This window comes from Microdochium trichocladiopsis, assembly GCF_020744255.1.
Source record: "Microdochium trichocladiopsis strain MPI-CAGE-CH-0230 chromosome Unknown B0I36scaffold_5, whole genome shotgun sequence".
NCBI lineage: Eukaryota > Fungi > Ascomycota > Sordariomycetes > Xylariales > Microdochiaceae > Microdochium > Microdochium trichocladiopsis.
The window spans coordinates 2424289-2439848 of record NW_025763548.1 but is presented as its reverse complement, the minus strand read 5'-3'; the positions used below and the strand labels follow the sequence as shown (position 1 = coordinate 2439848).

General features: G+C 55.9%; 6 protein-coding genes across 6 annotated transcripts; 2 read left to right on the top strand and 4 right to left on the bottom strand.

Annotated features, from left to right (window-relative positions):
* Positions 1-266: 266 nt before the first annotated feature.
* On the bottom strand, positions 267-3902 carry B0I36DRAFT_121598 (KH domain-containing protein). The gene is made up of 8 exons (XM_046148043.1): positions 3300-3902; positions 2927-3199; positions 2394-2852; positions 2014-2326; positions 1711-1953; positions 1532-1650; positions 1272-1469; positions 267-1212 (listed from the first exon to the last, which is right to left on the bottom strand). Exons 1-8 carry the CDS (start codon positions 3810-3812, stop codon positions 385-387), a joined length of 2946 nt encoding a protein of 981 aa, XP_046013005.1. The 5' UTR covers positions 3813-3902; the 3' UTR covers positions 267-384.
* Positions 3903-6320: 2418 nt separating this feature from the next.
* On the bottom strand, positions 6321-9125 carry B0I36DRAFT_349413 (uncharacterized protein; the record flags this gene model as incomplete). Its single annotated transcript, XM_046156792.1, has 1 exon — positions 6321-9125. One exon carries the CDS (start codon positions 9123-9125, stop codon positions 6321-6323), a length of 2805 nt encoding a protein of 934 aa, XP_046013004.1.
* Positions 9126-10087: 962 nt separating this feature from the next.
* B0I36DRAFT_242842 (Haloacid dehalogenase-like hydrolase-domain-containing protein) lies at positions 10088-11005 on the top strand (the record flags this gene model as incomplete). The annotated part of the gene is made up of 4 exons (XM_046149941.1): positions 10088-10146; positions 10203-10231; positions 10296-10757; positions 10842-11005. 4 exons carry the CDS (start codon positions 10088-10090, stop codon positions 11003-11005), a joined length of 714 nt encoding a protein of 237 aa, XP_046013003.1.
* Positions 11006-11205: 200 nt separating this feature from the next.
* Positions 11206-12017, bottom strand: B0I36DRAFT_121515 (mediator complex, subunit Med21). The gene is made up of 3 exons (XM_046148042.1): positions 11884-12017; positions 11664-11787; positions 11206-11560 (listed from the first exon to the last, which is right to left on the bottom strand). The coding sequence occupies exons 1-3, from the start codon at positions 11923-11925 to the stop codon at positions 11301-11303; spliced, it is 426 nt and encodes a 141-aa protein (XP_046013002.1). The 5' UTR covers positions 11926-12017; the 3' UTR covers positions 11206-11300.
* A 111-nt stretch (positions 12018-12128) lies between these two features.
* B0I36DRAFT_323685 (uncharacterized protein) lies at positions 12129-13383 on the top strand. Its single transcript, XM_046154006.1, has one exon. It carries the CDS (start codon positions 12357-12359, stop codon positions 13269-13271), a length of 915 nt encoding a protein of 304 aa, XP_046013001.1. The 5' UTR covers positions 12129-12356; the 3' UTR covers positions 13272-13383.
* Positions 13384-13697: 314 nt separating this feature from the next.
* B0I36DRAFT_363028 (uncharacterized protein) lies at positions 13698-14240 on the bottom strand (the record flags this gene model as incomplete). The annotated part of the gene is made up of 1 exon (XM_046158741.1): positions 13698-14240. One exon carries the CDS (start codon positions 14238-14240, stop codon positions 13698-13700), a length of 543 nt encoding a protein of 180 aa, XP_046013000.1.
* Between the last annotated feature and the right edge of the window lie 1320 nt (positions 14241-15560).

Sequence of the window (15560 nt, the reverse complement as noted above, 5' to 3'; positions counted from 1 at the left end):
TTGGCAAAATGATACGCGTGTCTCGTTCGAGCGCTGATAAACTGATCTCGCTTCCCGTGGTATCTTTTTTTGCCGTGGTATCCTTCTGGAACTTTCCGAGCGCTTGGCTGGCATCGCCGTGTCTGCCAACCGCCGGTTGTGGTATCATGCGTAGAACGGAGTTTTCTCCATGTTTCTAATAATGCAGTGCGCACTCAAATCAATCGTATGCTGTTAGGCCCATAGACCATTTGGGGAATCATGAAACAAAAAAACAGACAAAAACAAAGAATGCAAGATAGGCAAAAAAGAGCATGAACGGAGGATGGTGGGCTCGATCAGCTTCTGCTTCAAGGAATCATCCCGGCAGTCATGATGCGCTTGAGCTTGTCCAGAGAGACACGTCTATCGGAATGAGCCGACTGGCCCTGGGAAGCCAGAGTTGGTCGAGTGAGACGTGGAGGGCCGCCCACTGTCGCCAGAGGCACGGGTATTGTGTCGGGGAGTGACATCACCGCCATGGGGAATGTTGCTGGCTGTCAGCTTGTTGTCAAAGCCAACGCTGAACAGGCGGCTCGGCCAAGGACTGCCGCTGTCTTCGTCGGGGAGGTTGACTCCACTATCGTTCCATGGGTTGCGATCCGCATTGAAGCTTCGAGTTGACTCTATCGATATCAGAGACGACTTGGACACGTTGCTAGATCCCTTGAAAAGAGTGTTGACAGAGTGCGAACTGTTCTTGCGGCGATCCAGAGACGAAAGCAGTTGCGTCGGCTTGCGAAGCTTCTCGAAAAGAGTCGCCGGCCGCTGGGGAGCAACTTCGTCCCCGAAGGCTGGGCGCGTAGGGGAGTCAGTACCGACAGGAGCTGGCGCATGCTGCAGAAGCTTCGAGTTGAAATATTGAAGAGTGTCCTCGAAGGAATCCGACTTTGGGCGAGGGAGCTCGCCCTTGACGACTTGGCACTCGACTCCGGCGGCTGCAAACTCTTGCAGAAGGAACTCGATGGCATCGCGAAGTCCTCCGGCGTTGTTCCGGGTGAGCTTCCAGAGAAGAGTTACAGTACGTCCCCCATCGCTGGTCTTCTCCTCGGCGCTCTCGTGAACTTCCAAGGCGACTTCGTGTTGTGTCTTGAGTTTCGTCACAAGCCCATTGACGAAGGCCGCAGACTCGACGTACTTGACCAAGGAAGGCGTTCTGGTCAAAACCAACTCGTGCCTCTCGGGAACCATGCCCTAAGATAAAAGGTCAGATCGGATATGATCGAAACATGACAAATATGAATAAGACTCACGAGAAACTCATCCGCGCATAAGGGTACTTGCCACTCGGGACCGGTGATTGTGACCTCGTCGCTGGCTTGTTCCGTGCTCGGGAAGACAATTTTGCAGTTCCATTTCTTCTCGAGCTCTTCAATTTCTGGCAAGCGCGCTACCAACTGACGGTGGTACAGACGGTCCACCTGGACCACCTGCGAGGTGAACTCAGAGTGCTGTAATTTCTCGTCGTTAGCAAGATAATAGATAGGGACTGACTCGAGGATCAATGACTTACAGCACGATCAACCATGTCAAGAATCTCGGATTTCACAAGCTCAAGATTCTGGGCATTGCGAGCTGGCGTACGGCAGATTACATTGTCGACCTTGACATCGTCGTCCTCGCGTCCCATTCCTCCTTTTGGCACAGGTTAGCCCTGAGACGACGTTATCTGTTTGATGCAGAATGACTTACCACGATCCATTGCGTTGGAGAACTTGACGAAGACTGAATGCTTCTTCATGATGCGTTGAATATGCTGACCGCCGATACCGATAATTCGCTTGTGATACTGGTCTGGGACATGGAATGAGATAGATGCCGGCATCTCCTGCTCAACAAGTTCCAGACCGCGCTTCATCGGTCCATACATCTGCGCAATAACATCGATGTCGAAATTGTACTCGCGGAAGCTGTCAAAGATGATCTGAACATTACCTGTGAGGCAGGTTAGTCACTTGGCCGTTTCAAGACAGTCAGATGGACCAGGCTACATACTCTGAGTCATGATCTTGTTAATCTTGCCGTTCTTCTTGCCGGACACAAACTCCTTGTGCTCGTTGGCCAGTTCGATCTTGACCCTGATATGCTGCGAAGGGCTGCTGGCGAACTTGGTGCTCGACAACACGTGGAGAGCGTGCTGCACGGAATCGTCCGAGCCAGTCATGGTAAAGGTCATCTTGTCGAAGGAGATGTCTGCACCAGACTGTGCGCACATGTCACCAAACATTGTTCGGATTTCCTGAGTAGTCGGGGGTTGGACATTTCCCCCAGGTTGAAACCACCAGGAAGCATAATAAAATTGCCCAGCCTAGACATTTGTTAGCTTTCCACGGTTTGCAAACGCGCTTGGGTACAACAAAAGACTGCGGGCGTACCAGAGTCATGATCTCCTTCATTGTCCTCTCGATCTGCAAGCCCTCAATGCCTTGCACGCGAATCATGTTGCGTTGTGATGCAAGAGGTGGGAACATGACGTAGGTGCCGTTGCTGTCCATGATCTTGCGGACCTTGTCCATGCGACCAAGGATGATGCTGTCAATCTTGGCAGGAGAAACCAGGGCGTCTTTCATAAAAAGCTTGGTGCGGTTGACAAGGTCATGGATCTTGCGCTTCGCCAACTCGATGCCCTGCGGGTTCTCTCCGGTGATGTAGATCTCATCCGGCGGTCGTCGGTGAGCTTCGGGGGGGCAGTACTGAGACATGGCAGCAAAGGGCGGGAAGTAAATAGCGGTATTGGTGGCAGATTCGATGACCTTGATATGCTTGCGAGAGCGCCCACACACTATAGGATGCAAAGTGCTGTCAATCCTCATCACGTCATAAGTACGGCCAAGCTAGGTGGGAGCCCATGTTAGCAAGAGCAGTAACGACAGTATCACGCCCATGTCCTTCTCAAATTGGTACGCACGAGTTTATCAATGAAGATGAGCACTTGGGTCTTGGCATGATCTGTCGACTCATTGTCGCCATAGATGGCGACTCGCCATCTCTGGTCCCGGATGACCTCGACATCGCCATTCAGGCCATCGACCGTCGGAGTAAGCTTGGGCCCAAGAATGAAGATGTCGACGCCACAATACGCCGCGAATGTGTCGAGAGCGTCCGTCACATGTTTCACGAGGCTGGGTCCAGCCTTGCCGTCAACGATGAGGCCATAATCAACATCGACTGTGGTACAACGCTATAGGTGGGTGCTTAGGTTAGAAGCGGCACCCTGCTGAAGGCGGAGGGGGAGGGGGAGGGGGGCCTGTATGACCAGGCAGGGAGGCGGTGAATCATACCAGGGCAAATGGGGTGCTTGAGAGAATGGTCTCGCGGCTCTTGTGGACAAGCTCTGGCGAGCCCGAGAGACAGACTGTGACAACCTGACTCCGCACACCAGCGGCCTCGCGTTCTGTGGTGACAACATGGGCCTCGACGGCGAGGAGGCCGTGGGCGAGCGTCGTACAGAGGTCCTGCAGCGTCTTGAGGTTCTGGGTATGGACAGGCAGCTCGAAGACGGCGACGTCGTCGGGAGCATCGCCAGGATGGGTCCATTTCATGACCGAGTCGCCGGTGGCGTGGAGGATCTCCTCCGTGTTGGGGCCGGCAAGGTCGGAGGCGAAGGGGACGTTGAAGGCGTAGTGGATGGTCGTGTCGGCGGCCGGCGATGGCCCGCCGAGGGGGGCCCCCGGAGCGGCGGTCTTCTGGTGAGGGTTTATGGCCGGCATGTTCATGTTTGGAGTCCTGGAGGAGGCCCCAAAGTTTGGGCTCATCCGCTCAGGCCAATGACGCATATTCGCGAGCTTCTGCATATCGGGGGGTATCGAGGGTATCGAAAAGGAAGAAAAAGGAAGAGACGAAGAAGAGCAGCTCGGGGGTATCTAACGAAGAGAAAGAGGAGGCGTCGTGAGGGGAGAAGGGAAGGCGTTGTCGCGTGGAAATGGTGGTGCTCCTCCTCTGACGCTCGCGGTACAAGATGGGGAGAAGGGATTATCACCAGGTCCAGACGGAGAGAGGTGTGGAGAAGAGAGAGAGAGGGCTGTTGGTGGTGCAGTGCTCTGGGAGCCGCTGACTGGCCCGACCGATGCACCACCGCCCAGCACACACGCACGTCCAAATAGCAAGCTGCCTTAGGTAGGTCCCAGTACGTCCCTTGTAGACACACATACGGTGTGCGAGAACAGCAACGGTTGACAGAAGCACCGTCTACTCGACGCCCGCGTCTTGCAGAGCTCCTTTTTCGACACTGAGGCAGGCAAGCGGCTATTGTCCCGGGCTCGACCAAGCCATGACACGGTCCATCTGCAGCACTCAGTTCAGTCTCGCACGACTGTCGTCAGCCCACAGTCACACCTGTGGACACCGTGCCTGGCACCCGGCACCTGACTCTGGCTGGATGGCAGAGCCAGCTGCAGCCAGGTGCGGTCTGCCCAGTAGTTGCGCCATCCATGCCCGGCCCTCCCACAGGGCTGCACAGGTGCCGCTCGCCAACAAACGAGACACAGGTGGCCCTCCCAGGGCTACTTTAGGTGCCGTGACAGTGCCTCGCACGTGCTTCGTACCCGCCCGTGCCATGCGCCTCACTGCTTCCAGGTTACCCGCGCACACATCCCATTGGCGCTGTCGGTGCCTGCCCCATCGTATGGTTCAGCTCGCCGTCGGGTCCAACGACTGCTGGCACTGTCAACTGTTGACACCAAGGGGGCGTGTTTGCCTCTTCATCACCATCAGCAGAGACTAAGGCTTCTGGGGGTTCGGTAAGACTTCGTGGTCCTCGAAGAGAGCTCAAAAACACAACGCCAACTCTCGTCCAGCGAGACTCGGGCGTCTCGGGACCCTGCAGACCCCGACGCTGATCATGACCACCTCCCGGCAACCTTGGAAGCAAGTCAGCATGCTGAGCACCGTGTGGCAGAGCAGCTCTGCCCGAAACGATCTGCAACACAGTCAGGCATTTACTGTGAGAAGCCCCACTGAAGCTAGGGCTGTCTTGATTGATTCCACGCCAGCAGCCATGGCATGGCATTGAGACCAGTCAAGTTGAAAGGGCAAGATCGTGCATGCCATCTCAAAAAGGTGCCCATCCGACCAGCCGCCGTGCTGCAAGGGGATCTTTGACTGATACCGCTCTTCTTGCCGCCGCTTGGACCTTTGAGGGACTGCAAAGTCAGGCGTACGGCAGTCACCTGGATTGGCCCATCCGGCTGCCTCTCCAAATCCGTCTCTGAGATCGCCCCAGTCATTGCGGTTCCCTGTCTGTCTGTGGACCAGACCAGCCAGGCCAGGCTACAAGTTTTGGACCCGGCAATGCAGGTTCCACGTAACCATTGGCAGAGCTTCGCGAATTGACTTGACTGGAGGCCCTGCCGCTAGAGGTCAAGAGGTCTAGAGGCTTCCAAGGTTGTGTGGGTCACAAACCAGACCTCAAGGCACGAGAGGCTGGTTTCGCATGCTTCAGGCAATGTTGGAAACACTTTGAACCTGACATGCCAGGGCCTCAACCCCAAACATTGAACGAGCCATTGCACTCCAAGTCTATCTACGTGCGTACTTAGTGGAGGTACATATATAACTAGAGGCATCGTTGATCCACCGAGCTCGGGACGTCCACAGATTTAAGGCTCATCCAAGAGACCCCGCCATCAACACCTTCCTGCACCAACGACTCCCTCAAGTGCTCACGAGCCTGGCCAGTTGCTTCTCCATGCTGTAGAGTGTGAGAACACCTTGACAATCTCCATCTCGTCACGAGCACCCCTTACTACAGTCCTGTATCACGTCAGCCGGGAGTGTGCCAAGGCTGTGAGCGGCATCCTTCCCCAGCCTGGACCCCGCAAGCGGCGCAAGCAAGATGACCCTCGTCTGATCACCTGATGTGCCCAGGTTGTGCGCCCGTCAATGTTTGCAAGCAACCTTTGGGAACGTACAGCAACATGCTTGCAAGACGTCCCAGTAGTGTCAATGTGGCAATGTGCTTCTTTGTGACCGAGCTGAATGGCCGTCTTGCAGGTAGATCTAACTGGCAACAGAAATGGCACTTGTCGTTCACCGGACTGTATCACGGAACTTACCACGCACGACCAAATTGTGTCAACTCTGAGAATCCTCTGGACCGCTACGTGTCGTCCAGACTTTGGATGGAACAATGCCGCTTGTGAAATCAACATTAATTGCAAGGCCCGCTTAAACAAATGACTCTATAGTAGAACACAACAAAGAGATGCGGCAACCTGTAACATGCCGACAAAGTGCTAATACACGGCTCTCGCCTCACCTTATTACCCCACCGTCTATTGGCCAGACGATACCAGCTCTGCTCATCATCTCGACCGGTAAATAGGCCGCGAAGCGTCATCAATATACACGACCTCGCCAGCAGCAGCACGGGCTTGCGGCCGCTGATTGAACGCCATCTGCGTCTCACCCACAGGCTGGCGCTCAAAGAAATATTGCTCAACAGGACGCACGCTGTACGCTCGAGGGGGGTATTGCTGCTGCGGCGGTGGCGGAGGCGGCAGGTCTTGCCCAGCAGAACGCGGGTCGTACTCCTGCACCATCGATGCCTGCTGCTGCGGCTGGTAGGCAATGGGCACAGGCTCCGCCCTTCGCGCTTCTGGGTGCACGCTGGCGGCGTAGTGTCTCGGCGGTGCCTCCGGGCGCACGCTCTGTACTCTAGAGCTGCCATAATATGACAACCCTTCCTGTGGTCGGACGCTGACAGATCTCGCAAGATATTCCCCGGGTAACGCCTCCTGCTGAACACGTCGTTCCGGTCCTGTTCTGTATTCGACGTACTCCTCTCGGGATATGGCTCCGGGTTGCGTCGAGTAGTCCCGATCTCGGTAGCTTTTGACTTGTTCCGGCCGGCTATACTCTGGCTGGGTGACGACACGTCTTGCGCCATGTATAGGCGAAACTCGCCTGTAAATGATGCCGTTTTCCTCGAAAGTCGCATCTGCGGGGATACGAGAAATGGCCCTCGCCGGAGCCCGCTCGTACACGATCTCATGCTCCCTAGGCCTGGCGATGGGTACGGCCGAGTGCCGAATCACACTGGTCGGGCGTGGCGGCGGCTCAAAATACTCGCGCCCATATTGATCCACAACAATGCGAGCAGACGGCGCAGGTGGCCCTGGCGGCGCCATCATAGGGGAATGCCGTTCTATGAGCACAGGAGATCTGGATCTAGCTCGATCTGCGTACGGGCGCACGCTTGCGCGGGCGGCTTGTGAATGGCTTGGGACTTCACGATACTCTGGCTGGGCTATCGAGTACGTTGCAGATCGCAGGGGTCGTGCGTCGCCAGCACCGTATTGAGATGGCTGCCCTGGTGGCGTAAACATGCGTCGTATATATTGCGGGCCATGCTCGTCGTAGCGCCTTTCGAAGAGCTGAGGTTGTTCAGGTCGATAAACAGAAGGGATTGCCGACGAGCGTCCAGAGCGAGTTAGTGGATCTTCAAGGCGCTCCCAGGCGTATGGTGCCGCTCTATCAACATGCAACGGCTCGGCAAGCTGCTGTGCAGAGAACACTCGCGAGGCTGGGCGAGCAGTCGTGGGCGCTTCTATGATGACAACGTCCTGCTGCCCACGGTCCGACCGTTGCCGCTTTGCAGGCCGAGCCATGGTCGGCGCTGAGATTGGTGACGGCGACCGTGGCTCAGGCTTGACTTCTGGCGAGCCGTAGCCTAGCCTCTTTCTAGCCTTCTGCTTTTTCCTTTCCTTGCGACGTTCCGCTCGCTCTTTTCTCTTCGAGCCTCTATCTCCGTATGGTGAGCTCTCTGGGCTTGTGGCAGCACTCTCATGATGCCTCAGCGCTGCGACCGATGCAGGTGCACCCTGCAATGCAGGCGGATCGGGGTCAAGGATAGACGATTGCGTTCCGAAGGTAAGTTGTGATACATGAGCAGGTTGGGGAGCGTAAGGGGACAAGTCATGAGCACGAACCAAGGGTGAAGGCTGTCGCATAGCATCGACACTGGACATGTAGTGCCGAGCACCCTGAGGACGTATCACGTCTGCAGCTTGATCCGACTCGGTGTTGCCAGAATCGCCGACCCTACTATTGGCGCCGCTACCTCCCGAACTGACATACTGTACCTCGTGGGTGATATTCCTGTCAGGAGCACTTGTACGGGGGTAGCCATTCTGGAAGGAGGGAAAACTGCGGCTCTCTGTTGTCGAGGCAGCAACCACGGTACCGAGCCCAGGTGGAAAACTTAACGAGGCACCAGGTGCAGTCCTGAGCACATTCGTTGGTGCTGATGGCAGCGCAAGGTTTTGTGTGGGTGAATACGGGTCGTCCTGAAGAAGACTCTCAGCAACATCTTCTACCAGGACAGCAGTTGCGCCAGCTTGAGGCGCCGAAGTCTCATGCGGCTCCGGCGTATCATGCTGGCTCGAGTAGAATGTGTTGTTGTCAAAGGAATCACTCGACTCGGAACCATCACCAGCTACATCGACATCAGGCGCAAGAGGTGCGGAGGTGGCCTGGACGAGCGTCAAGGCCTTTACCAGCACATCTGACAGGTTGAAGTCGAGAAGCGACTCAGGTTCTTGTGCCGCAGCCTTTGCAGAGGCCTTGCGCTGTTCCAGCTCCTCTCGTAGAGACTTCTCGAGTCTTTGTCGCTGTACCCGAAGCTCGGCGCGAACAAGATCTTCAGACTTCTCAAGGAAAATTGGATCGATTTCAGGCCTTGCATCTCCTGCGATCGTGGTGGCGAAGCCCGGTGCGAGCGGCGGAGGAATCGTCGAAGCTGCAGCTACAGCGACGGGTGGATAACCTCCATCTTGGATCGAGGCTTTCGCCTTGCTCGCACGACGAGCACCTGATGTTTGACGTGTTTTGTCTGCGGTCTGGGCGGGGTGTCGCGGTGGTTGCGCACGAGGATTTGACACGGACGTCTGGGGGGCCGCGACGGCTTTAGCAGTCGAGACGGGGAGCTTGATCTTAGGGTGTTTGCCTGCGAGGATAGTGTCTCGGAACTGAGCAAGCTTCTGATACTCGAGAAATACTTTCATGTCAGAGTCAGCGTCAGCGTCAGTAGCAGAAGCAGCAGCAAGCAGCGACTCTGGCTGATGTGCCGTCAAGGTCTGAAGCTCCGAGGCTACAGCTGCGTGCGCCATGGTAAGGACGCGTAAAGAAGTGGTTTGGCAAGGCCAACGCCATCCACGAGCGCGACCTGCACTGCGCCGTGTCTGTCTTCAAGCCCTTGCTCTTTGGTGACAAGAAAATCACAAGAACGAGTCAGGAAGATGAGTCTGGTCGCAGGTCGCGCATGGAGGAGCCATGGAGTCGTGGAGGTGGTGCACAGCGGATGGGCCGCTCGTTGTCAGAACAGTGTTGTTCGAGACAGGAATGGCGCTCAACACCGGTCGCAGCACGAGGGAGCCCTCTGGACTTTTTGTGTGGTCCTATTGTGGGTCTCCTTTTTTCAAAGGCAGCCCGCCCCGGCGTACATCCACCCTCACGATGACCTGGACAAGATTTTTGCACGTCGGTGGCATATGTATTTTACGGGAACTAGAGAGGCATCAGCATGCATTCTCGATGAAGATCGTGCGACCTTCTACCTTCAAAAACCGTTGTCTTTGCGCGCGCTATCTTGCGAGGGCTGGGGCGCAGTGATGGAGGAGGTGCAGTGGTGGCAGTGTAATTGCTACTCGGCATGCGTGGCCGGTGACTCAACTTCGAACCGGCCAGCAGCCAGCAGGAAGCTGCTCCATTGAAGCCAGATGCGATCTCGCAGTTGGTGATGCTCCGGCGCTGTACTCGGGGAGAGATGCATGCGTAAGCGTTTGTAACGCGAGGATTTATATAAATGAGTGACTGGACTTTGATTTGCCGTTAGGGGTTTTGGTAGTCAATAGCTCAACGTTCACACATACCTGCACCTGTCATTGACTTGATCGACCCCATTGACTCAGGCGCGCCCTATTCCCACCTACGATTTGCCACTTTTCAACCGCCAGACAACAACCCGTCGCAAAACCTCGCAACATCATCAAGGCTGTCTGCTGTCTGCAGTAAGCTTACGCAAACACCTCTCAGAGACATTGGTCCTAAGTGCGCTTTTCGAACATCAATTATGGGCTCACAAACTACAGCCCCGAACGGGGCAGAGTCGCACAAGCCGGTGCTCTTTTTGTGAGTCTCCTGGACCATTCCAGCCATCTGTCCCATGCACTAACGCACTCGTTTAGTGATATAGACAACTGTCTCTATCCCAGAAGTGAGTATTGTGCCTCTGCATATATGGCATCTCCGGTCCCCATTGCTGAGCCTCTCATGTCCAGGTAGCAAGGTCCATGATCTCATGGCCGACCTGATCGACCAGTACTTCGCAAAGTATCTGGGCGTAGACGAGAAGGAGGCCATCCGGCTGCACCAGGAGTACTACCGGGACTACGGCCTTGCGATTGAGGGCCTGGTACGGCACCACCAGATAGACCCCCTCGATTACAACGCCAAGGTCGACGACGCGCTGCCCCTCGAGGATATTATAAAGCCCAACCCGCAGCTTCGCAAGCTTCTCGAGGACATTGACACATCCAAGGTCCGCCTCTGGCTGTTCACAAACGCCTACGTGACCCACGGCAAGAGGGTCGTCAAGCTCCTTGAGATTGACGACTTGTTCGAAGGCCTGACCTACTGCGACTATTCCCAGCTTCCCATCATCTGCAAGCCGCATAGGGACATGTTCACCAAGGCCATGAAGGAGGCCGGCGTCGAGCGACCCGAAGATTGCTACTTTGTTGGTAAGTATTCTGCATGCGTACGACCTGTTTTGCGCTGTGCATTCATCATGAGGCAAGCTCTGTGCTAACTGACGCCCTTGTCAGACGATTCACACAGCAACTGTGTAGGAGCACAAGCATTCGGCTGGACTGCGGCCCATCTTGTGGAGGAAGGGCTGCCGCAACCGTCCTCGAAGGCATCACAATTCCAGATCAAGCACCTCGAAGAGCTGCGGCAGATATACCCGCAATTCTTCAAATCTTCCTAAGCACAGGTGATGGAGCATAAGAAATGGTTGTAGATCATGTTGATGAAATGGTCCCCAGCATGCACTATAGATTTGATAGACTGCCCCGTCGAGGACCCTTAGCATAGAAGGCTAGAGGATAGGGATCAAGAACAGTAGAAGACCTTGGTTTACCCTTCTTTGATCAATCTTTTCGTAGTTGAACTGGTTGAGGATGCAAGAACAAAACCTCGGCCATCGGCCGTGTCTATATATCAGAAAACACCATAACGCCATGCTGCAAAAGCAATACTTGTACTCTCGTCATAGATGACCCTCACGGCCTTCGGATGCTCCGAATCACCTCGTCGAGCTTCTTCATTGTGACCTCCTTCTCCCTCACGGCATCCTGGCGCTGCGCCTCGGCGACCTTGAGTTCCTCCTCGAGCTCCTTGATCGTGCGGTCCTGGTCCTGTTCGCTGTTGAGCAAGCCCGGCAAGATCGAGATCAAGTACTCGATCTGCTGTTCCTTTGTTATGAGATCTCGGGCGAGCTCGAGCTGCGAGGCGTTGAAGCTGTCGGAGGGGTGCGGGTCAACTGCGATTCCACGATATGTCAGTAAACCTTGCGCCGAGCAGCTTGGGGGGAGTTGCGGGTAGGGTGCGTGTAGCTTCCATAAGCTGCGATGGTGCAGACCGACTTTCTTTCTGATCCTCCTCTGCGTTCTGCTTCGTAGCCTGGTTGATCTGGTCCTTGGGACCCAAAAGCTCGAGGTCGTGATGGCGGTTCAGGTAGTGGATCGAAGCAACCATCTGCGTCGCAAACTGCACATCGCCCGGACAAAACCCTGGTTAGCTTGCCGTACTCGCTACGAGGCAGCATGACTGGCGGGGGTCACGAGGCGAAAGGTACTGGCATACCTGGTCGACAGCATCCTGGAGCTGTGTAAGGCGGTCGCCCATCTTGTGCAGCTTGGGTTGGTTGCGCGCACTGCAGCTGAGAGTTTCGTGACTTCAGGTACAAGCTGGAGCTTGCGAAGTTGGAGCTGCTCCTGCGAGACAGGTGGGTTGATTATTGGAAGCAGTGACGCGCGCCGCAGGCACAATGCAGGGTTGCACTGTGGGGTCGCGTACCATCTCGCAGGGTCCCCACCAAGCAATGACATCCATTCTCACGATCTCCTTGTCAACGAACATTGTCTTGTAACTTTGTCAGACTTGGCGACCGCCAGTCGCAGGCGGGTGGGAGGATCAGCTCTGAACATTCTGCATCATGAGCTTGAAATATCCCGGCATCTAAAAGGACGAGCAGCTACTTACGCCTCACGTCATGGAGAGAGGAATAATTTCTCGAGACTGAACATCCTCCACAACCTCCCGAGGTCACTTCAACAATGGCAACCTGGCGATGCCTCACGAAACGGCTTCCCCTCTCACAGCGGCCCTCAGCCTCGACTCTCAATCCACTGAAATCTTTCTCGCCAAATTTGATTATTCGAGTATCATCAACAAAATCGCGAACACCGGAAGAGACTCTGTATCAAGAAACACAATCACCACCACAGGTACCCACACCTTCACCTCATTTCACAAATGCCCCGACCACCGCACATAGCGACCTGGCATCGTACGTCGCCTACGCGACCCGCACAGGTCTAAGCCCAAAATCCACGACCTACGTGGGGACACACTACGAGTACATGGTCGCCGCCTCGCTGCGCCGCCTAGGTTTCGATCTGCGCCGGATAGGCGGCCGGTCGGACGGCGGGATCGACCTGCTCGGCACGTGGACGGTGCCATCCCTTGGCCCCTCTACAGCTGGGATGAGGACGGACAAGGAGAATAGCAGCAGCAGCAGCAGCAGCCGCGATGAGAGGAACACGGCAACACTGCGCATCATTCTCCAGTGCAAAGCCTATACCGCAAAAGCCGGCCCCCAACACATCCGCGAGCTCGAGGGTGCATTCATCGCCGCGCCTCCTGGCTGGCGGACCACCGGCAGCAGCAGTAGCACTGGCGGCGTCGTGGGAGTTCTGGTTGCCCAGAAACCCGCTACGAAGGGCGTGAGGGACGCACTGGGGCGTAGCCGGTGGCCAATGGCGTACATAGCGTGCTCCAAGGATGGGCGAGTCGAGCAGCTGCTCTGGAACCGCCGTTCGGAGGAGGAAGGCCTCGAGGGCATGGGTGTGGCGGTCCAGCATCGGGACAGTGAGGAGGCCGGTGGAGAGCATGTGGAGGAGCTCGTTCTTACTTGGCAAGGGCTGCCGTATCTGGCGAGTGATATTGATGCTGTGAAGGGTGCTTCATGATTGCGGCATCTGGTTGAGGACTACCTCGCATTATACCAAGCAAGGCTTTCGGGCTAACATACAACAACAGGCCTACACTTTGCAACTCATCACGAGGCCCTGGAAAAGGCTAGATCCAGTGGCTAGCCAGTAGTTTTGGACAGTCATTGAATGATAAAAAGTTAACAGATTGGGGGTAGTATGGTGTGAATAAACTTGAGCACAATCCTCAATGCCCCTGGTTCTCATAAAATGCAGCGTCCCTGAACACCTGCGATCCCATATGAAAAGTGATATATGTATAAAGAAAAGGCCGTCGTATATGACGACATTTTTGTCATCATTTGGTCGTGATTGTGAGTTTCGTTGTACTTGGCGTTATATGTCGTGCTTTGTGGTGTTTGAGTAAGGAGATGGCGGGTGACGCGCCATCGATCTCAAGGCTGTCTAGTCTTCCCAGACTGCCTGTTTGGCACGAGCCGTCTCCTCCGCACGCTTACGCTCTGCTTCACGCTCTTCCTCTTTCTTCTTCTTCTCCGCTTCTCGCACAGCCCGATCGTATGCCCTCTGCTCCTCTGTGGCCTTGGGAGCCTTGACACCCAAAGCACTGGCGATCATGCGCCTCGCCACGGCATCGGTCTTCTCGGGCCGCCTGGCAGCCGCAGCAGAATCGGCGTACCCGCCACCGAGAGGATGAAGCATATTGGATAGACCGGGAGCTTGCCCGTGCCATGGAGCGTTGGGCGGGTTTGCGGGCGAGTTTGGAGTGGGCGGCGGGGCACTGACGCCCTGCTTGTCGGACGTCGTGGACACAATGGCAGGCGACTGGAGCGCCGACGCTGACATGGGCTCCTCGTCAGAGGATTCATCCTCCCACGAGTCGGCGACGGGCTTCTTCTTGGACTTGGAGCCGGTGGCCATCGGAGGGTTTGTGGTAGGCGTGGCGAGGGTCAGATTGCCCATGGCCTTTGTGGCTGGTTTATTGGACATGGCGTGATTGCGCGGGTAGGCTTGGTCTCGAATGATCTGCATGGGAGTGACTGTGGGGGATCGGTCTCGGTGATTGTCGTTATGGGGTTGGGGCAGTAAGTTGCGGGTAAAGATTTGAGGCTTAGGACTGGTAGAGAGTCTGTCTCGAAGGTGAGGTTGCGGGCAAGATGTAGATATAGCGGCTGCGTGGATTAGGCGAAGGAACCCACGAGGCTGTCGGGAGGCCCAGTAAGCCGCCGATCTGCACAAGTAAAGTTGCTCGTGCACAGACGGCTGCTTGTGGCAGAGAAAGGACCACCAGGACAGTGAAGCAGGTGTTGTTTGAAGACGGAAAAGACAGCCAGAACGGCACTGGTGACGATTCTGGAGTGGAACAGTAAGGCGGGGTGCGCAAGCTGCCGGCTGTTACTAGCTCTGATCTTTGTCACATCACAGCTCAGTGTGGGGTATCCTGGCAAACCAGTCGCCAGTCTACGGTACAAGTGTACGTACTCGGGCGTTGCGACGAAGCAGCTCGCTGCGTCTCCCCAGGAAGCCATCATGTGTCCTTAATTAACGAACGCTGGCATGCACGGCACTGTTCACAATCCCGTCGCTGCTGGCTCTCAAGCAAGACGCGCCAGGCTCTCGTAGTTGAAGTGTCATGTTCCTTCACCCCTAGCATTCGTGACAGCATCTTTTCTGATGCCGCCAACGGGATACCCCTGACCATGCGTTTCGCCCGGTCGCTTCCTTAAAAGCAATCACGGCTGGGTGATGCAGTCATCATGGCGTTAAGTTCTTGAGGTGCAGCGCAAGATTGTCTCTTTCCATGAAGCTCCCGAGGAAGCCCACCTCTGTGAGTCTGGACGGGCTGAACGAGCCACTCAGGTCCAACACGGCCTGCGTCTGTTGGTGACTTGCGTCCCGCGCCTGACGCGCCTACATCAAGAAGAGGAAACATGCTGCCCCAGACTGGCAGCCGCCTCTTGCTTACATGATGAACGGCAGCCTGCACACGGGTGCCGTCAAAGGTAAGCTTACGCAAGGGTCTGCCTGCCATCCACGGCATCCGAACAGTCATTCCCGGTTGTTCTGCGAACAGCGCTCAACCAGACCCAAATGCCGGGCTTTCACTTCACTCCCAGCACGATTTGAGCTGCGAAGCTCGTGAACAAGCAGTTTTCAGGAGCTCCGAGCTGTGACACCGCGGCCCGGGTACATGATGCCGCCGGCATTAAGAAATCCAATATTCACTACTCTGGTCACGCAGGGGATGTGGCCGGTCCAACCGGGCTCCCAGCTCTGAGATCTGCGTCACGATCCTCAATTGAGCACCAG